The sequence below is a fragment of the Oncorhynchus nerka genome, linkage group LG1 (genome assembly GCF_034236695.1).
Source record: "Oncorhynchus nerka isolate Pitt River linkage group LG1, Oner_Uvic_2.0, whole genome shotgun sequence".
Classification (NCBI taxonomy): Eukaryota; Metazoa; Chordata; class Actinopteri; order Salmoniformes; family Salmonidae; genus Oncorhynchus; species Oncorhynchus nerka.
Window position 1 is genome coordinate 17670859 of NC_088396.1, and position 22804 is coordinate 17693662.

General features: G+C 40.4%; 1 protein-coding gene across 1 annotated transcript in view; it reads right to left on the reverse strand.

Annotated features, from left to right (window-relative positions):
* LOC115107979 (rho GTPase-activating protein 6-like) overlaps nt 1–22804 on the reverse strand; it is a 61491-nt gene that overhangs the window by 13398 nt on the left and 25289 nt on the right. Inside the window, exons 2-4 of the mRNA XM_029631854.2 lie at nt 5878–6037; nt 3642–3713; nt 2227–2495 (exon numbers count right to left, since the gene is read on the reverse strand). Of these exons, the coding sequence (XP_029487714.2) occupies nt 2227–2495; nt 3642–3713; nt 5878–6037 (501 nt within the window). The remainder of the gene's footprint in view (nt 1–2226; nt 2496–3641; nt 3714–5877; nt 6038–22804) is intronic.

A 22804-nucleotide genomic window follows, 5' to 3' on the forward strand; every position in this document is an offset into this window, starting at 1 on the left:
AGAGATTTTCTATTAGAGAACAATTCTGAACTTTTTCAAAGCGAGTTAAGGATATTATAGTTATCAGTTTCACATTGGATTTATTAACTCCCAAAAGATAAGATGTGATTTTATTTTAATTTTGGTGCTGCTCTGCACACACAAGCTTGTTAGTTAGGTAGCTTGTCAGCTAGCTTTGGTCTAGCTCTCGAAAACTCTGCATTAGGCGGTATTATGTGTAATGTAATGGAACTGAGAGTCATGATCAAGGGCTAGCTTTGGTCCAACGTTAGTTAACCCATCTCTCTGAAGTTCAACAACATTCAAAGTTACTTCAGAAAAGCTGCTCCTTTGTTGGTATAATTCTGTGGGTCTAAAAGATTTTAACCGGTCCAGAACTTTATTTTGCTGGTCGGAACAGTGGAATGGAACAAAACATTTTTGGGGGTTCTGTTCATAACAAAACGATTGGAAAATAATTTTGGTTACAACCCTTGGTGTAAGAACAGTACCAACATATGGAGAGGTGATGGATAGCATACGGCGGCTAGCATAGCATCAAGTGCATGGCATAGAACGATGGATTATATACAGTGGAAAGCATAGTGAAGTGAAGTGGGAGGATGGCCAACAGTATTTCTACCTTTGCCCCTCAAGTTGTAAGCCTCATAAATTCCAATTAAATTCTTGAATTGAAGTAGTAAACTGGATACAGAATTGCTTTTCAAATTTTATTAAAGTAAATAGAATTGAATTCAAATTTCTCTTCTATTCTGTATTAGGTGTATTATACACTCAGTGTGCAAAACATTAGGACTACCTGCTCTTTCCATGACATAGACTGACCAGGTGAATCCAGGTTAAAGCTATGATCCCTTATCCATGTCACTTGTTAAATCCCACTTCAATCAGTGTAGATGAAGGGGGGAGACAGGATAAAGAAGGATTTTTAAGCCTTGAGACAATTGAGACATGGATTGTGTATGTGTGCCATTCAGAGGGTGAATGCAAGTCGAAATATTTATGTTCCTTTGAACAGGGAATGGTAGTAGGTGCCGGGTGCACCGGTTTGAGTGAGTAAAAAACTATAACGTTGCTGGGTTTTTCACTCTCAACAATTTCCCTTGTGCATAAAGAATGGTCCATCACCCAAATACATCAAGCCAACTTGACACAACTGTGGAAAGGATTGGAGTCATCATGGGCCAGCATCCCTGTGGAACACAATTAATTGAGGTTGTTCTGAGGGCAAAAGGGGTTCAACTCAATATTAGGAAGGTGTTCCTAATGTTTTGTAAATAAAAACATCAAACATTTCGTTAAATACATGCATAAAAAAATATTGTTGATTTTTGTTTTTACATGAAACAAAAAGTTATTATTTTACAAGTTGTGGTTATTATATTTCATTAATCACATACATTTAGTTCAATATGGGGAAAACACTAAAATTCCCAGAATGTATTAGTTTAAATCTGAAGTTGACCCTGAGGCCTTAAAAAAGAAGCCAAACAAATTCAATGGTTGGTGGAAATATAATACGCCATTCTAAGCACTAAGATTAAAAGAGTATATGAACATTGTTTTCAGAGAAAAGTGATACATTCTTTGGTATCTGGGAGTGTGACCTGTCAAGTTCAAGGAAACTCCCATGTTCTATGACTGAGTGGAATTTCTTTGAATTGCACTGCATTAAATTGTACTTCCTGTCAATCAAACAAAAATTCAGATTGTACATCATGTCGGGTGTGGGCGAATCAATTCAAATTTAATCTCATGGGTTGAATGAGACTGAATTCCAAAATTCTGAATTGAGCCCAACCCTGCTAGCCAGCTATCTAAACTTGTACTAATCCTGGTCAAATTACTAACCAGGGACGCAGGGACCCTGACCTCCAGGGGTTTACATAAATGTTGTTTGTCACTCTCATAGATCTTACTATGGCATAAGTCATGGAAAATGTGTAGAATTTCAGGAAATTAGCTGTAAAACTGCACATTTTATTATCAGCCCTATGGCAAAATGAGTAGAATTGCAGAAAATGTGCTTTGAAACTGCAACATTTTCTCTATGCCCCATGTAGAATCGCAGAAAATGTACTTTACAAATATACACATTTTTCTGTCCGCCATCAACAGTGGGCATCTAAAATGTTTTGCCAGAGAGGTAGGTGGGCCCCTCAACCAGAATACTTTCAGGCTCCTGATGTGGGTTTGTGAGAACAGCCCACACATGTAAAAACCTACCCTCCTGCATGTGCGTGGTGGTGCCTCGGGTGTGTTGGGCAAAGGGGACTCATTGGGCGTTTCGGAGTTGGAACTGAGGGAGGAGTTGCTGCTGGACAGCTCCTTGTCCTTAGTGCTCCTCCAGGAGGTGAGGCGCAAGAGGGAGCACACCAGGTCACTGGCGTCCCGGTGCTCCTCTCGCTGGGTCTGGAGCTCCTGACGCTGCTTCTGGGCACGGTCGTTAGAGATCACCTGCGACAGCGTTATACCGAATGCCTGGGGCATAGACTCTGTGGTGGGCGGGAGGGACAGAAAAAGGAAAGTTAATCTTCATCATTAGCTTCAATTCAATCATAAATCCATACACTTGCTTCAAAGTATTTCATTTGATTTAACCCTTACTTTACCAGGTAAGTTGACTGAGAACACATTGTCATTTACAGCAACGACCTGGGGAATAGTTACAGGGGAGAAGAGGGGGTTGAATGAGCCATTTGGAAGGGGAAATCAAAGCAACATCTACCTTATGGGAGTATGAAGTAAAAATCTATTGTAACTGTACTTGCCAAAAAGCCTGCATGGCTATTAACCATACCTCCTTTTTTGCCTTCTTTAAATTTCCCGTAGGAACTCTAATTGAAAAAACAACAACCAGACACTATAGATTCTTGGGGAAATGTAGTGTTTAACCTAAACAATATCCCCACTATGTATCCACTATCCTGTCAGGGGACCCATAGTTGGGGATTTTTCTCTTTATACACAGGGAGAGAAAAGAGAGGGAGAGTGGGATATGGCTGTCCATGCCCGAGGATAGGCTGTGATGACTGAGCCACCTCTCAAGATTGTTTTTTGTTGTTTCCTTGACCGCCCAGCCGACAGAGAGAACTCACATTCCTGTGAACGAACATTGTTGCAGGGGGCAGGGCAGCAGTCGGCAGTGCAATTATTGAAGCAGCCCCTTCTACTGTATGTTTTCTCTGAGAGCTCGGCAGGTAGAAACAGCTGAGAATGCCTGCTCCAGTGAACTCCAGTGAAATGGATCAAATAGTCAGTTCTCCACTGTCAACGGCTGGCCGGGCCAGTGTGTGAGAAAACAGAGCCCAGCTGGACAACAACAACCCACTGGGAACAGAAGTCAGTTGAATATCTAGTTTAGATTTACATTTGTGAATTCACATAATGTGCACATTGCATTTACATAAAGTGAATTTCATGTGAAATCAACAAACAAATGTCACTCTGTCATTGGATTTAGGTTAAGAGTTGGGTGGAAAAGAGATACAATTATTTTACGTTGATGACGTGGAAACAACGTTGATTCAACCATTTCTTCTTTTTTTTTTACCAGTGGGAAAGGTATAAAGGACTCAGTGACTATCCCACAGCCTTGAACTGAAAGGAGCCGTGTTAATCTTCACTGGGTTGGAAAGTACCTTTTTCTTTACTCTTCTCTTTGGCCAATGAATCCAACTTCCTCCTGAGTGACTTCTTATGCTTTTGACCATCTAAGAAAAGAAAGAACACAGATGTTATGCAAGACTTCCTAACTTTCTACCAGATATTACCATACTTGTTACATGTCACTTCGGGACTCAATATTACATTTCCACATACCAATGTTCTCGTCACAATCTGAAAGAGGCTTCAAAATCTCCTTAAACAGACAACCCAAGCTTAAATCATGTCATATTTAAAACGTGGTATGTGAATCCTAGTTAATAGTCTTCTTTCAATAGCACTATGGAGGTCATATGTGACTTTCCACACAAACATGTCTGCCTTTACTGTCCTGTCTTACCTAACTCAATACATATGTAGACAGGGTGAATTTAAAGTCTGCTACTTTTCAAATGACATTTAATGTGTTTTTCCAACAGTTAATTTTTCTTGCTAGGGTTGCAAAGCTACTGGTAATTTGCCAAAGTTACCAGCATCTTCATCTTCAGTAATTCTGGTAATTAACAGAAAATCTATTGTAACTTTGGTCATTTATACTTGAATGACTGTAAAAATGTAAAAAATATAGTGTTCATTTATTATATCTGTGTCCATATTGTTCATGCGTTTCTAGTAGATAGATCACAGGTTCAAGAGAAAATAGCCAAATGAATGAAAAAATAATCTTATCAACTATAGTGTTATTTTCAATGAACTCTTCAAACTATTGTATTCTTTCACAACTGCCATCAGTTTGACACCAAAACATTGACAACAAATACATACTGACATAGTAAAATAGATTTAAGCTTGTAAAAACATAGAAGGAAATCAAGTTTATTTCATGCTGAAACTTTTATTAAACGCCAATGGTTTACATTTTTCATTCTATTTTTTATTTATTTCATAATCATGTGATATGACCACATGCGATAAGGCCACACAGAGGACTATTACAGACCCCTGGGATCTTCTCAAGTACTCAATTGAGCCACTAGATGTATTGTGATATTACATACAGTGTTAGGATCTTAATTTGAGCCAGTTTGCTACAGAAGGAAAATAATCCTGCAGCAACACCTCACGGCACAACGCCGCTCCCCCACGTGACCTACTTGTTGTGTGTATGTACTGACTGATAGATGCACACACACTACATGTTCTTTTTTTTTTTTTTTATGTAAATTGTAAATGATTTTGTCTGTTACGTTATGTGTCGGACCCCAGTAAGACTAGCCGTCACCATTGGCGTCAGCTAATGGGGAGCCTAATAAATCAAATCAAATTATAAGTAATGGACATTTTTTTGTAGGGTTGATATATTTTTCTTTAGGGCAAATCAAGTCTGGCATTTTATAGTGGAAAGGACAAACTATAGAAGCCTTTTTAACCCTTGGCCTACAATTTCCATAATACAAACATCCCCATAAAAATCTGTCTGTTTAAACTAGAGATATCTGGTTCTTTGCATGGGCTATGTCTCAATCCACCACATCCTCTGACATCGCCCTGCCAGGTGGCAGAGCCAGAGCGGTGTTTGTCAGACCATGAGACATCCTGAAAATCGGTCTTCTCACGAAAACATCTGTAGCGTCCAAATGGTTTGGCCTACACACTAATATGACCCCTCTGTGGAAAGCTGAGACTCTCACGAACACCAGTTTAAACGTTGAATACACTACAGGTTTGCATTTCCTGCTCAGCGACAAAAGAGAGATCAAATTGAGATTGTATATCTTAAAAAATCCTTGAAAGATACCAAAATTGGGGTAGATTACTGGTAAACTTTGAACGTTTCCAGTAATCTACCCTCCCTTTGCAACCCTATCTGTGAGAGGGCCCGGCTGACAAGAAACAGACCAAAGGTTGAACACATACAACCTCACACCACGGCAAAAATATATACTTCTAGCTACATACAGTACTTTCAAATGACTTTCTTCTATACAAAACGTAATTGAATACACTTGAATGAATAAATTAGGTAAAAAATGGTTTTACAAATTGCTGTCTTATACCAACACTAAACATGCAGGATTAACTAGAAATGATACATTACATTCTGTTTTGGAGTTAGTGTCTGTTGAGTAATATTTAGACATGTTGTAACAAGAACTTCTCGCCAAGGGCCTGGGAACAAATAGCTTTGCTCACTGTATGGGAATCTGAAGGGAGGAATCAGGAGATAGTGGCTGACTGTTAGATGGCTTCCAGGCCTGAGTAGTAGATTACCTTTGGGGATGGTGATCTGGCAACCCAGGTCGTAGTCCTGGAGCAGCCTGCTGAAGGCCACTTCCTGCAGGCGGACTCTCTCCAACTCTGAGAGGCTCTGGAGGAGCACCGGCTTCAGAGGCACGCTCAGCCCTGACATGCTGTTCCATGTGAAGTCATCCTGTTGTGAGGAGACAAGACACATGTCAGAGAGGGAACGAGAGAGAGAGACACGCACACGCACACCCCAGAGATATCTGTCACTGTGGAGGTTATTTTTTTAGTCATGCTCTTTGAAAAAAGTAAAGCACTCGTACACCAACAGACACTTCTGCCTCACCTGACAGCTGAATGCCTCCGGCACAACAATCATCTGACACTTCCCATTACTAAAGATGAGATCCTCCAAAGTGTCAACAAGACAGTTGGATTTAGGCTAGTATATGTCAAGTGAATGGAAGGGGGTAGTGTCCAGACCTAGCTCTGTTTCTGTTGTACTACATTCTGTATACGTAACATACGAACTCTTCTTTCATTCTACTCTGGAAGCGTAAGTATAAACAAGAGCTTGTGTTCATATGAATAATCTACTCTCCCGGATGATGGCATCGTCGGCTAGATAAGCCACTGACCTATAATTAAGCAATAAGGCCCAAGGAGGTGTGGTATATGGCTAATATACCACGGCTAAGGGCTGTTCTTAAGCGCAATGCGGAGTGCCTGGACACAGCCCTCAGCCGTGGGAAAATTGGCCATAAATCACAAAACCCTGAGGTGCCTTATTGCAATTATTATAAACTAGTTACCAATGTAATTAGAGCAGTACAAATAAAATGTTTTGTCATACCCATGGTATACGGTCTGATACCATGGCTGTCAGCCAATCAGCATTCAGGGCTCGAACCACCCAGTTCATAATAAAGGTAAGCCTCGTGTAGAAACACGTCATCGGGTCTAATGGTTGTCGAGCGCCAACTGCGCATTTGCAGGCTGTCAAATCAGAGGCCCTCCTTTGATATAAAGTTGTTGTTGACAAAAAAGGAAAACGTGTCAGTTTATCACTTTCACGAGGTTGGAGTAATAACATGTTCAACAATACTGAACAAAAATATAAAACGCAACATGTAAACTGTTGGTCCCATGTTTCATGAGTTTAAATAAAATGTCCCAGAAATGTTCCATATGCACAAAAAAACGTATTTCTCTCCAATGTTAAGCACAAATTAGCTTATATCACTGTTAGTGAGCATTTATCCTTTGCCATGTTAATCCTTCCACCTGAAAGGTGTGGCATATCAAGAAGCTGATTAAACAGCATGATCATTACACAGGTGCACCTTGTGCTGGGAACAATAAAAGGCCACTCTAAAATGTGCAGTTTTGTCACACAACACAATGCCACAGATGTCTCAAGTTTTGAGGGAGCGTGCAATTGGCATGCTGACTGCAGGAATGTCCACCAGAGCTGTTTCCAGAGATTTGAATGTTCATTTCTCTACCATAAGCCGCTTCCAACGTTATTTTAGAGAATTTGGCAGTATGTCCAACCGGCCTCACAACTGCAGACCACGTGTAACCAAGCAAGCCCAGGACCTCCACATTCGACTTCTTCACCTCGTCTGAGACCAGCCCCCCGGACAGTTGAAGAAACTGTGGGTTTGCACAACCAAAGAATTTCTGCACAAACTGTCAGAAACCGTCTCAGGGAAGCTCATCTGCGTGCACATCGTCCTCACCATGGTCTTGATCTGACTGCAGTTTGGCATCATAGCCAACTTCAGTGGGCAAATGCTTACCTTCGATGGCCACTGGCAAGCTGGAGAAGTGTTCTCTTCACAGATTAATCCCAGTTTCAACTATACAGGGCAGATGGTAGACCGCGTGTTTGGCGTTGTGTGGGTGAGCGGTTTGCTGATGTTAATGTCCTGCTCCACATGGTGGCTGTGAACAAAATTGCATTTTATCGATGGCAATTTGAATGCACAGTCATACTGTAACGACATACTAAGGTCCATTGTCGTGCCATTCATCCACTGCCATCACCTCATGTTACAGCATGATAATGCAAGGCCCCGTGTCGCAAGGATCTGTACGCAATTCTTTGAATCTGAAAATGTCCCAGTTCTTCCATGGCCTGCATACTCACCAGACATGTCACCCATTGAGCATGTTTGGATGCTCTGGGTCCACGTGTATGACAGCCTGTTCCAGTTCCTGCCAATATCCAGCAACTTAGCAAAGCCATTTAAGAGGAGTGGGACAACATTCCACAGGCCACAATCAACAGCCTGATCAACTCAGTAAAATCATGGACATTGTTCCATGTTTCATTTATATTTTTGTTCAGTGTACTTAAGACATTGGCTCGAATCTATGTTCTGCTTTCAGATTTCGATGAAATTAACAACTAAGTAAGAATTTGTCACTTATCTCATTGACTTCTCAAACCCCAAACCCTGGCCTAGTCTGTTTCACAAGTGTTCCCAGAAGTCTTGCGATGTTGCTCCTCTGGGTTCAGAAACTCTGTGCCCACACAGTCAGTTGAGTTCGGTGAGGAAGAGATGTGACAGATGAAGAGTGAAAACATCTTTGGATGTGATGTAGAGAGAATTATGTGATGGAGAGAAATGTCTTCACAAAGCTATAAAATCGAAATCAAATCATATTATATTTGTCACATGCGCCAAATACAACTGGTGTATACTTTACCATGAAATGCTTGCTTACGAGCTCTTCCCAACGATGCAGAGTTTAAAAATAATGATAAAAATGCAATAGTAACACAAGAGAAATAAAGTAAAATACACAAGAATGGAGCGACAGTATACTGTATACAAGGAGTACTAGAACCTAATGCTCACATGTGGAATTGCATTTTCACATGTGAAAAACTTTCAGATGAAAAAAAATCGAATTTGCACTTTCACATGAAAATCTACCTTGCACTATCATGTGAAAAACTATCAAGTTAAAATCTAACTCTCACATGTGGAATTGCATTTTCAGATGTGAAAAACATTCACATGTGAAAATCAAATTTACAGTTTTACATATGAAGATCCTTGTTACATGTAGTTTCATGGTATCACAAGTAGGAATTTTGCATCGCCATGTTGTTACATTTATTTTTTTATGTACTCAAATGTCTTCACGTGTAGTTTCATGTTCTCACATGTTGCTTCTACATGTTGAAATGTTATCACATTAACTCCACATGTGAAATTCATGTGGATTTTCCATAAGGGCTACCTCAGCGAGCTCATTGCAAAGGTTCCTCCCTTCGTAATGTGTTGGATCATTGAATAATTTTCCCCAGTCCTAACCTATAACAGTCAGACAGGGGACTGATACTGTGTACTTCCTTCCCTCATCAACAAACAAAAACTGTCTCTGTTGCGATTCTCTCCATGTTCTGTCTCTGTTGCGATTCTCTCCATGTTCTGTCCACTGGAGCCAAGATCTCTGCTGTAGCCAGATAATGTGTTTAATCTCCCTGCCCTGCATGCCAACCAATAAAGGCCAAACACACACACACGGCTGATGCCCTCCACAGCTGGGAGGCATTAACACCCAGTAATACATCACAGCACTTTATCACACACTTGCACAATGTGGGATTGATCACAGTGTAAATGGGACGGTAAATCTGACCAAACAATCCGATTAACCAACATTAGTTTCCTGTGTGGATAGACATGAAAAATACTGTGCAGATTGTCAACAGTTTTGCTGAAACTGGACGAGAGGTAGGAAAAGAAAGGCACATTTTTAACTATTCTATTATTTGTCCAAATCAAAGTCAAAAATAGGTCTACAAAGCTGCCTAATACTGCTTATAAGTTCCTACTAATTGGTGTCCCTATTGAATTGATTGTGATAATGGTTGAGGTATGAGCAGGTGTCATTCCAGGGTAGGATACAGTGAGATTCTAAAGTAGAGCAGTGTAATCATTTCCAAGATATATTTTTAAATGGCTGGTTGGTAACTTGGCAACCACATTGTTTGCTTTCACTCCTGCAGTTTTATGTTTCTTTACAGTACTTGTCAAACTCATTCCACTGATGGCCGAGTATATGCAGGTTTTCGTTCCCCCTTGTTGATGAATTAAGATCACTAATTAGTAAGGAACTCCCCTCACCTGGTTGCATAGATCTTTGTTGAAAGGAAAAAAATAAAAGACACTCTGCTCTCCGTGGAAGGAGTTTGACATGGTGCAGCATCTCTCCACAAAATAAAATTACAGGGTATTTGTTTACAACCGACAAAGATGAAAAGGTAATTGGACTAGGTTTTAATGAGAAGTTATCACCATTACCTGATACCGTACAATAGGTTTAAAAAAGTTACATACACTGAGAAACAACACACCAAATTCCCCAGTGTTAAATCAACACTGACAGGTTTAAATTAACACTGAAAGTGTGGACCTGTATAGACACTGGAACAGTGTTAAATTAACACACTGCTTGGTGTAAAGCCTTATTTTCCAGGGCGCCTTGCCTTTCGAGTGAATTGTAGAGTTACCACCCATGACTGTATGTTAGTGACAGAGACATGTTTATTTTTATTGATTATTTTCTATTATTGAATATTTAAAACATACAATCTACTTGCAGTGAAGCCACTCAACATTTACATCACATTAGTATTCTAACAGACTCCCATCCAGAGGGACCCACAGAAGCAACCAGGGTCAACGCCCTGCTCAAGGGCACGTTGACAGATCTCCCACAAGGTCAGAAACAGGGACCTGAAGCGGCGACACATCAGCCACCGGCCCAAGCTCCCTACCGCCAGGCTACTAGCCCTCCAAGATCCCCTCCACAGTTCCCCAAGAGCTGCACTTCAACTACCCAAGACTCCCCCACAATACCCCCATCCCCCCCCAAGAAAAATATTATAATTCCATTCCCCAACCCCAAGACCTCCGTCCTCCCTAATGCACCAACAACCATCAAAATGAACAAAAGAGGAAGAAGAGAAAACAAAAATGCAAAAAACAAGACCTGAAGGACAACAGAAATCATAACAGAAAGGCCAACTGAATATGCTCGAGCGCATGTATGGCACTATTTACATGTGTGTATGTGTGTGTCCGTGTATGTGCATTTGAATGAGAGTGTGTGTATATGCATGTGTACAAAGCCTATGCTGCATCAGCCTCAGGCAAACAAGAATTAGCTGTAACAACACTGGTGTCATTCAAATGTACTTTTTGTTATGCTTTATTTTTACTTGATTTGTTTTTCTTTTATCTTTGACCATCATTCTATCCTCCACCCAGCAACTCCACTCCCACTTGTCTCCAATTCCACATCCCAACCCATCTATCTCTGCTGGCCACCCTCTTCGGATTTCTACGCACCATATATCTTTCAACTATGCTGTGATGTTTAACATAGATTCAAAATGTATCTAATCGAATAGAATACACAGATTGCGAGTTGAAGATAAATACTTTTACTAAGAATATTAGTATATTAGTAATTGACTGACCCGGTCTCTCCAGATCTCCTAACAATACTATTTCTAGGGTAAAATTCAGATCAATGTTATGCATTTTCAGTCATTCCTGAACCCGAGACCAGAAATTGGCTACCTGAGGGCAACACCAAAAGAAATGGTCTGTTGATTCTGTATCCTCACAACAAAACCTGCAGAGCTGCGATGATCGTATGCCCCAAATATTCAACATTTTGTTGGTGGCAAGAATAACTTTAGCGGAAAAGCAGAAAGTCTTGAATCTTGTGTCATTTTATATATCAATTCATACACCCTGTGCCATGGAATCGGAACAAAAATCTCTTCCCAACTATTTTGCAATCTGTATGGCACAGCTGCCAACATCCTGGTCCTCAAATGAAACTGGTAAACTTTCCTATTTATGGTATTTTTTATTTCTCTGACAGTTTTTATCCTTTATATTGGGCAGACAGACCAGTTCCCCACCTCCTCCTGCTGCCACCCGCCTCGTCCATTTTTGGGGAAATGCCGTAGTCAATTGGTTGCAGTCTTGGATTGAGCAGTCTTTCCTTTACAATTCTGATAACTCCATGAAAGACATACGTCTACCATTTCAATTTACAAAATCATTTCAAAACAAAATACCCTTTTCAAACATATTTTTCATAAATACAGGCCATACTATTTGTTTAATAGTAATCTACTTGAGAACCATTTAGGGTTCAAGTAAACCTTTTGGATAAATGAAGCTTTTAGAGAGAGGTTTAATGCTTTTATATTTTTGAATCATCTCAACTCACCCATTATATAGATAGGCACGCTTTATCTTGTCTGGTTTAGCATCCCAGATAAATCTAAATAAGTGTGTAAACTGAGATATGGCTAAGGTGTTAATCAGGGCAATTTTTCCATAAATAGACAGGTATTTACCTCTCCATGGTCTCCAGCATCTTGTCTATTTTCTATTGAAATTCATTGTGGAGAGCTCATTGATATCTTATGTGATATGAATACCAATTATGTCTACTTCGCAGTCAGCCCATGTTATAGGTAAACTGCAGGGTAAATGTAAAAGTTGTATTTTTTAAAGATCCAATACGTAATGTTATACACTTATCATAATTAGGTTTTAGTCCAGAGTCCAGAAAAGCTATCTAGATCTTCAATGAGACATTGCAGGGATATAGCTTGCGGATTTAATATAAAACTTGAGTCATCGGCATACATGGACACAGAAAATGCAGAAGGTTGGTTATCCCCTCTCTGCTGGATTCCAATAGAAATTACACATCACTTTGCAAACCAGTATATTTTGACAGGTTCGGTGAATAACCCAACATGTTGGGTGGTTCAGATTACCCAAGCGTGCGTTCATTTAACCATCAGATGGGTTTCCATTCACTTTTATGATGGGTTGACCAAGCAGCTGGGTCTTCGTTAATGTAATCCATAGGATATTTTCAAGAGGCATGGCTCATTATCATGTTAATTATGTACACTGCAATGTTACATTTGGCTTGAATATTGCACACAACATACAAAAATATGAATAGTATTATTTACATAATGCAACAAAGGATTACTATCCTACTGGGGATATCACACTGGGATTTGCAGAGGTGTTTGCATAGGACTCATACACTTCTGTAAGCATAATTAAAGCTACAAAAGTGTCATTTGTCAAGCTTAATATGTGACAACAATTAAGCAGAACAGAATAACTGGAATTACATTTACTCTCAAAAATGACCAAAAATGACTTCCTGAAAGCCACGCCCCTACCAAGACAATCCTCCAGTCTGATGGGTCATAACTCAATGACTGTAATTACACAGGCAGCCAATTCTGATCTTTTATTTTGGTCTTTTGACCATTCACCTGACCATTCACCTCAGATCTTTTCATCAAATCTTCTTCTTCTTCCTCATGTTTTGCAGCAGACTAGACGCTTCGTTGTGTATTGGTCCCTTTCACAGTTTGGAAAGTGCGTTGCACATTTGTTCACAAAAGAAAAAGGAAATTGCACCGCCATCTAACCCTATATCCCCAGCACTCCCCACCACCCTTTCCCACTACTTTGGCCCCAACAGGTTCTACACCAGGCCGTCGACCTGGGAGGGTGGAACCCCTTCTATCAAAGCCCCCTGTAGTTTTTCTGCACTAAAATCTCTGATACCCCAAAACATATCTGCTGCTGCAACCAATTCAATCTTCTGGGATTTCCTTTCCATCTGTGCTGTACAATTAATGATCATAGTAATAAAACGCCAAGAAGCCAACCTTACTAAAGCACAAAACATTTGGGTCACTCTGCACTGGCCTACTACTCACAGGGATCCTCCTCATCCTTTACTTTCTTCACTGCCTCAGCATGACACTTTCTGCACTTCCCCCAACCTAGACACTTCAATCTGTCTCACTCGGATAGGACATTTCTGATCCCCAGCAACATGGCTACTCCCACAATTGAAACACACCACTTTTTCCCCCTCGAAACTACACACCCTCCGGCACACCTCTCCCTCCTACATACTGCTGCAACTTGACCATAAACTTGGCACTTAGTGGGGTTGGAAAACCAACCCTCTCACGGTAGGAGTGAAACTGGATGAATGCAACAAGCATGTCTCTGTCACTAACAAATTCAGTCTTTGGTGATAACTCTACAATTCACTTGAAAGTCAAGGCACTCTAGGAAATATGAAAATAAACCTTTACACTAAGCATTGTTAAATTCAACACTGTTCAGTGTCTATACGGGTCCACACTTTGTGTTAATTTAAAACTGGGGAATTTGCTGTGTATAAAACTGAGGGAACATGCAGATATGTGTATACATTTATCATACACTGTAGTTGTGTATAATACAAAGTCGTATCTTATTCAGAATAGTTTAAATGACAGCTTGCATCTGCTCAATCTGTTCAGACATTCCTACAGAGTGAGCACTGTACATGGGAGGGGAGGCTTTCAAACTAATTTCTCCCCTATCAAATATCTGTACATGCTAGGTTCCCACAGTCCTTCTCAAACACAGAGGAGCACGGTCCTCATATTGAAAACTATACAGACATGGTGGACTGGACTTTGACATAATCCCAGCACTCATAAACCATCTATTGTAGAAATGTTAAGTGTAAAAAAAGTATTTTAAATTAAAATGTTTACTATGACCATGTGTGTGTGTTGACTTGCTGCAGAGAGTGCAGAGATATGAGGACATGCGGTGGAGGAGATCTTCATGGGCTATACTCAGCCTTGTCTCATGTTAGTAAGTTGGTGGTCTATTGAAAGCCCTCTAGTGGTGTGGGGGCTGTGCTTGGCAAAGTGGGTGGGGTTATATCCTGCCCGGTTGGCCCTGTCCAGGGGTATTTTCGGACGGGGCCACAGTGTCCCCTGGCCCACGCTTGTCTCAGCCTCCAGTATCTATGCTGCAATAGTCTATGTGCCGGGGGGCTGGTTTAATTCTCCTTTCTTATCTGGTGTCCTGTGTGAATTTAAGTATGCTGCCTCTAATTCTCTATCTCCCTCTCTCCCTTCCCGGAGGACCTGAGCCCTAGGATCATGCCTCAGGACTACTTGGCCTGATGACTTCTGGCTATCCCCAGTCCACCTGGTCGTTTCAACGGTTCTGCCTGCGGCTAGGGAATCCTGATTGTGTTCACCGGACGTGCTACCTGGTCCCGGACCTGCTGTTTCCGACTCTCTCTCTCTACCGCACCTGCTGTCTCAACCAAGCCAACTGTCATTTACTCCTGACATACTGACCTGTTGCACCCTCTACAACCAGTGTAATTATTATTTGACTCTGCTGGTCATCTATGAACATTTGAACATTTTTAAAAACAATCTGGCCTTAAATGACCATGTACTCTTATAATCTCTACCCGGCACAGCCCGAAGAGGACTGGCCTGGTTCCTCTCTAGGTTTCTTCCTAGGTTCATACCTTTCTATGAGAGTTTTTTGTGACATCTACTGATGTAGAAAATGGCTTTATAAATACATTTGATTAAATTGATTGATGCAGAATGATGATCAGTATATTCAGTAAACAGATATCATTTTCAGCAATGTATTATAACAAGTTACATGTCTAATATCATTTCAAGCATTATGATGTCAGGAAAACACACCACAGTGGGAAAAAAGAGCATTCTATGAAATGGATCATCCTGAAAAGTTTGGCTTGAAAAACATCATATGAAAATGTCACTCTTAGTGTGCATTCATTCTTGCACACTAAAAGGAGCACCTGGTCTTTGAAAATATTGAACATGTCATTAAATGTGGATGTTGCTGTCACACTAACCTGAGCTCAAAATCTCATCTTAAACATGGTATGTGAAAATATTAGGCAACTCTGTGTGGTGTTTAAAAAAAATCTAATTACATGTGAGTGGTGCTACCCTGCTGCCAAAGCACTAATCAGAGGATGGCAGAACATTACCCAAGGTGACACATAGACATATGAGACACATAGCCATACACCTCCACATGTGGGAGCAGGGAAACTTAGTCTTGTTACTAACCGCTTTGATAGTTAATCATTTCAATTCAATTAGAGGAAATAGTACTTTATTGTAAACTCTAATACTGTAGCCTATATGAGAGTTCACAAAATGTGCATGTCTTTCAGTGGTTACCTCCCAATGCAATTTAAAAAATTGTTAACGAGATGCTTACTCTTTTCACTTACAGTTTTGATCGTTCAATTCTAAAAGTCTAAAAGATCCCAGAAATGTTCCATATGCACAAAAACCTTATTTCTCACAAATTTTGTCCACAATTTTGTTTATACCCACGTTAGTGAGCATTTCTCTTTTGCCAAGATAATTCATCCACTTGACAGGTCTGGTTTATCAAGACGCCAAGAACCTTGTGCTGGGACAATAAAAGGACACTCGAAAATGTGCAGTTTTGTCACACAACACAATGCCACAGATGTCTCAAGTTTTGAGGGAGTGTGCAATTGGCATGCTGACAGCAGGAATGTTCACCAGAGCTGTTGCCAGAGAAGTTCATGTGAATTTATCTACCATAAGCCGCTTCCAACATCATTTTAGAGATTTTGGCAGTACGTACAACCGTCCTGCAGACCACGTGTAACCACGTCAGCCTAGGACCTTCACATCAGGTTTCTTCACTTGCAGGAACGTCTGAGACCAGCCACCTGATGAAACTGTGGGTTTCCACACCCAAATCATTTCTGCACAAACTTTCAGAAACCATCTCAGGAAAGCTAATTTGTCCGATCGTAGTCCTCACCAGGGTCTTGACCTGACTGCAGTTCGGTGTCGTAATTAAATTCACTGGGCAAATGCTCAACTTTGATGACCACTGGTATTGCTGGAGGAGTGTGCCCTTCACGGATAGATGGCAGACAGCGTGTATGGCATCGTGTGGCAAGTCGTTTCCTGATGTCAACATTGTGAACAGAGTACCCCATGGTGGTGGTGGGGCTATGGTATGGGCAGGCATATGAACATATATGGACAATGAACACAACTGCATTTTATCAATGGCAATTTGAATACGCAGAGATACCGTGACGTAATCCTGAGGCCCATTGTCGTGCCATTCATCCACCGCCATCACCTCATGTTTCAGAATGATGATGCACGTATCTGCACGTATCATGTCGCAAGTATCTGTACACAATTCCTGGAAGCTGAAAATGTCCCTGTTCTTCCATGGCCTGTATAGTCACCAGACATTTCATCCATTTACCATGTTTGGGATGCTCTGGATCGACCTGTACGATAACATGTTTCGGTTCCCGCCAATATCCAGCAACTTCGCACACCCATTGAAGAGTAGTGGGACCACATTCCACAGCCTACAATCAACAGCCTGATGAACTCTATGCTAAGGAGATGTGTCGCGCTGCATGAGGCAAATGGTGGTCACACCAGATACTGACAGTTTTTTTTTATCTAGGCCCCTACTTTTTTTTTACGGTATCTGTGACTAACAGATGCATATCTGTATTCCCAGTCATGTGAAATCCATAGATTAACTCAGTAGTCTTGTTATATGTTGCGTTTACATTTTTGTTCGAGTGTAGATTGGGGCACATGTGCGTCAATAGACTTTATAACCTAAAATAGTATGAATTTGCATTCAATAAATATAACTTTATTGTATACTGTAATACTGTAGCCTAAATGAGAGCGTTTACACAAGGCACATGTCATTCAGTGGTTCCTTACCAATGTGCTGATTTTTGTTTTTTAAAGAGAAAACATAAGATATCATTCAGTGGAATACAATGAGCAAGGTAAACACAAAATAGTGAGATTGAGCACCCAGAATACATCCATCAACCATATTTGAACTAGATCCGATAGGTGATGAATATTCCTTTCTGTTCAGGAAGTCTTCAAAGGAGCATTTTACGAGTTGTGTTCTCCACCAAAACTTCAAACTGGGACTAGACTAATTTTAGGAACAAATACCTAAAACAAACGCTGGTGCACATTTTCCAAAACCTCTACAAGCACAGCATTACCTAAAAAAGTGGAAGAGAGCCAGTCATCTCTCCGATCTGAACCATTCAGGATTCTGCATGCTGATCAATATTCATGACTGCATGCCGAGGTGAGTTTGGGGTTGTTGATTATTCATTGACTTTCTGATGTCTGGGAAGCTCACAACCTGCACACACAGCAACCATTTATTGTATCTAGAATGAGGGGAAAGACACCCATAATTGGTTATTCCTAGTTTGGAAATAGATTACAAATGACCAATAGTAATGGCAGTTTCAGTTGCACCTATCTTAACCACATTGACATTTATTTTGGGGAGAAAAAAAAAAACCTTAGGATGTTCTGTAGACATTGTCAACAAAAACAATGACTACTATTATTGCACTTCACAACAAATGTTTTTTGAATAATGATGTGAAACACAAGGTCGCGTACATGTCTTGTTTTCAGAAGTTGATTCTAGGACATTTTATCATACTTCATACGGTACTTCCTGCTTTTAAGCACAATATCATATATTATATAGAGTACATATTACCTCAATTACCTCAACTAACCTGTACCCCTGCACATTGACTCAGTACCGGCCTGTACCCCTGCACATTGACTCAGTACCGGCCTGTACCCCTGCACATTGACTCAGTACCGGCATGTACATTGACTCAGTACCAGCCTGTACCCCTGCACATTCACTCAGTACCTGTCTGTACCCCTGCACATTGACTCAGTACCGGCCTGTACCCCTGCACATTGACTCAGTACCGGCCTGTACCCCTGCACATTGACTCAGTACCGGCATGTACATTGACTCAGTACCAGCCTGTACCCCTGCACATTGACTCAGTACCTGTCTGTACCCCTGAACATTGACTCAGTATCGGCCTGTACCCCTGCACATTGACTCAGTACCGGCCTGTACCCCTGCACATTGACTCAGTACCAGCCTGTACCCCTGCACATTGACTCAGTACCGGCCTGTACCCCTGCACATTGACTCAGTACCAGTCTGTACCCCTGCACATTGACTCAGTACCGGCCTGTACCACTGCACATTGACTCAGTACCTGCCTGTACCCCTGCACATTGACTCAGTACCGGCCTGTACCCCTGCACAAATGATTTCTGAACTCTTATTTTTCTTAAAACTGCATTGTTGGTCAAGGGCTTGTAAGTAAAGCATTTCAAAGTAGTATTTGGCGCATGTGACAAATACAATTTGATTTCATTTAAATTGTACAGTATTATACTGTGTGTCATACACAGTACTTGCTTTGAAATCGTATTTATATTGCAGTAAGTGTACTGTAATATGAAATACATTTTGCTTGTCGCCGAGCTGCCTGTAAGCCACTGTCAAATTCATACGAACCCCTTCACAGTGTGGCTATAGCCTACCTGTTCATTCCTGAGCAGTAATGGATTTGATGAGAGTTCACTTGAAAGCTACACTGTAAAACGGGCATGTAGCCAACCATTACAGGGTGGACCCCAGTAAAACAAACTATGGATCGATGGGATCCCATGCCATTTTATTTGGGATGATTTCAAGGACATAACACTGAAGTAATGACATTCCATGTGAGCAGCATTACTTTTTAACATGATTTGCACATTTCAGTTATTCTCAACAACTTATTAAATCACCATTGTATACACAAAATCAGAAAGCTATCAATGTCTTGGCTGAACATAGCCAACATTAAGTGTGACGAATTCAACAAATAGGCTACTACAACGCGGATGCTGCTTAGAAGATAAGGGCCGCGCAATACTCACAAGGTAGGAGATGTGCCTGTCGAAGGGTAGGAGGTCCGCCATGATCAGAATACGTAGAGCAGCCCGCAACACAGAGCAAAGTTTGTGGAGTTACATTTCAGAAGAGTTTGCTTCGTTTGCCCTTAGTTGTACTTTTAGAACCATTTTTGTTTAACTCTCAATTGCGTGTCTCCTGTGGTGAAGCTGAGGTCCTTGAATAATGATGATTATGGGGGCAGCTAGAGGTGCTCTGTCTCTCTCTCTCTCTCTCTCTCTCTCTCTCTCGCTTTATTTCGCGCTCTCTCTCGCTCTGAAAGTTGAACAACTCAGTGGTTAATGAGGCAGTAATAAACACTGTCAAAATTCCCAGTAAAGAGTCATACATTTATGTTTAAACGCATCTGAAGCATGCCATGCTTCACCATACATATTTTCTGATCGAAATGTATCAACCTGTCCCACTGTGATAAAAATATATTTATACTAGAGACCATACCTCAACATCATTCAATCAATTATGTCAATTCCACTATCAACGTGTTGTCAGTGAAATCTACTCACGTAAATAATTGTCAATGGAGATATTTTGGTAAGAGGAGGTTTTGATGGCAGGAATGTGGCTGTCCTGCAATAAAACATGCTGTTGCAGTGTGAGCACAACTGTGTCCCAGACCAGATGTGAGGCACATGCAGATAAATGTACACACCAGATGTGATGTAGTACCCTACAGTAGCCTCTATGGTTAGCCTAATTCAATGATGTGCTATGCAAAAGAACCCGCTGTGACCCTGCTAAACATGTATTACACATTGCAATATGCTGTAGTCGTATTATCCTGGTTCTCATGCTTAAAAATGTTTTCAATCTAAATGAGATCCAGTCAACATCTTACAAAATTGTTCCATTAGCCTATGAGGCATATTCCCAAAGGGTAAACAAAGGTCTCTATTGCCTGAGAATGTGGCAGTAACTATCTCTTATGGAGAAGATGAATGGACATGTTTGTTATTACTTTGCCATGCTGACATCTTCAGCAGCTTTTACTAAAACAAAAATGGCCAAAATGTATCATCGTTGTATTTTTCACATTTTTGACGGTATGACGGTATTTGACGGTGTTGATGTTTTTTAATATTAAAAGTTAAACATTTGCTTTATGAGTAGTGCGTGACACATACACACTAAGTCATATCAAATGGGTCTCTCTCTATTCTGATTGTTTTATACTGTTCAATTAAACTTCAACCAAAAATAATTTTCCGCATTTCATTCCGCAACTTCATGCACTTCCTGCAGTCATTTGAGATCATTTCCACACTGCCACGTAGGGCTGCATGATATGGGCAACAAAATCTAGGCCTTATTTTTTTACCAAATTTTTGCTTTTGCGATTTGACTCGAGATTTAGATCAAAACACTTGGATGAACTGTTGGAATCAAAAAGGATGATTATTCTAATTCTATAGTTAGAAGATAATAGTGGGCACTTTGAATAAAGTGCTGTTTGACATGGCAACAAATTAAAATTCCAGGGAGGAGTTATTATGATGGGTTGGAACCAAAGTGTTTATCAGTGTTTTCTAGGGGACCCTATAATCTTTGGCTACATTAAATGTTCTCTTAGCTACTTCATGTAGATAACATATTCATATTTGCATATTCCTCTTTGATTTAGAAGATACTGTTGCACAAACAACATAGTGATTTAGGCCTAGACCATCACTGCTATCAGGCTGTATAGCTAGCAAAATTTGCTTTGACTCAGTACATTTATTAGATAGCTAGTTAACCAGCGATTAACATTAATAAGGAAATTATCTCAAAAGAGAAAGATGTCCTCATGTGTACTACCTATAACCCCCCCAATAGAATCCCCAAGTCAGTCGCTTGAACCATCCCTTTTTATAACATCTTTGGTCTGACAAACGCTTACATGACAACCAGAATGCATTGTATGATGTCAACAAACATGGCGCCACACTTAGCTGGCAAATAGCTGAGCATTAGTTAATCATAATCAGTACAACCTTCAAAAAAAGTATTTTACACACATCATGTGTCCATTACAATCTATGCAAGAATCCGAATGCATGATTTGTCACCACATACTTGAAAACATGTGAATAAACAGTAAATACATTATTCTCCATACATACATACATACATACATACATACACAGTATGCTACAGTAGAAATGACAACAGGATATACAGAAAAAAAGGCACTTACTTTGAAGGGAACGCACATGTCCAAAGTTATTATTTGTAAAGAAAACAACAATGTAGGCAATGTGAGCGTAAGCCAGAAAATGTGCCAGGGGGAAAAGTTTGTGCAAGGCCTGTTTTGACTTGAGATGCGCAATGTCATCATACCTGATCTGGCGACACACTGGGGAAGTGCTTGGGCTCTCCTTGAAGAGACAAGTTTGTCCGGCTCAGTAAAGCTTCAAACATAAATGTCTGCAACAGTGAAATGTGCTACTTCTTATGTGGATTAATGAGGAGGCAGAACACACCTCAATTCAAACTGTTGTTAGAAAATAAAACTAGTTAGAAAATCACAAGTTGAAACATAGCCTATAGATAATTAGCAGACAGTGTGCCTTGGTTTGAGGGCAGCCCAGGTTACCTGTCCTGTTGCGTAACTATCACAGTTTTGAACAGTGAGTGCATTCTGACATCACGCACATAAAAAAACTCATGCTTGGGCGACCATTAGAGATATTTGGAACTCAAGTGGGAAAAGGCTAAGATCACTACTAATGGAATGGCAGCACAAGAGGTGATTTCATTTATTTTAGAATATTTCCTGATAATGTTAGATAGAAAATGTGGGTTACTGAGCCAACGATGATAGGCGCTGCACACACGCTGCACAAAACAGGATCCAATTGGTCTGCCCCTGTGGATTTCATGTCTATTGCAAGCAAAGCATCCAGGACTTATTTTTCTGTAAATAGTCGAAAAGAAAAGCTTTGATTATAATTTCTCTGATCATTCAGCAAGTTTCCCCTATCAGCATCTAGACCAGTATCATTGTGAAGTTCATTCAAAGAGAATACCCGCTGAAACAAAATGGTGATTAAATGCATCATCAATTTTTTTCCAAAATGAGGCCAGTGTCTGAATTAATTTGTTGTGTCAGAGGAGGAAGTAGAACCCTTCAGGGATTTGACAGTTTTCCATTTTCCAGTTTTCCATCATTACAATCCCAAAGAGTGGTTACATAAGAATCAGAT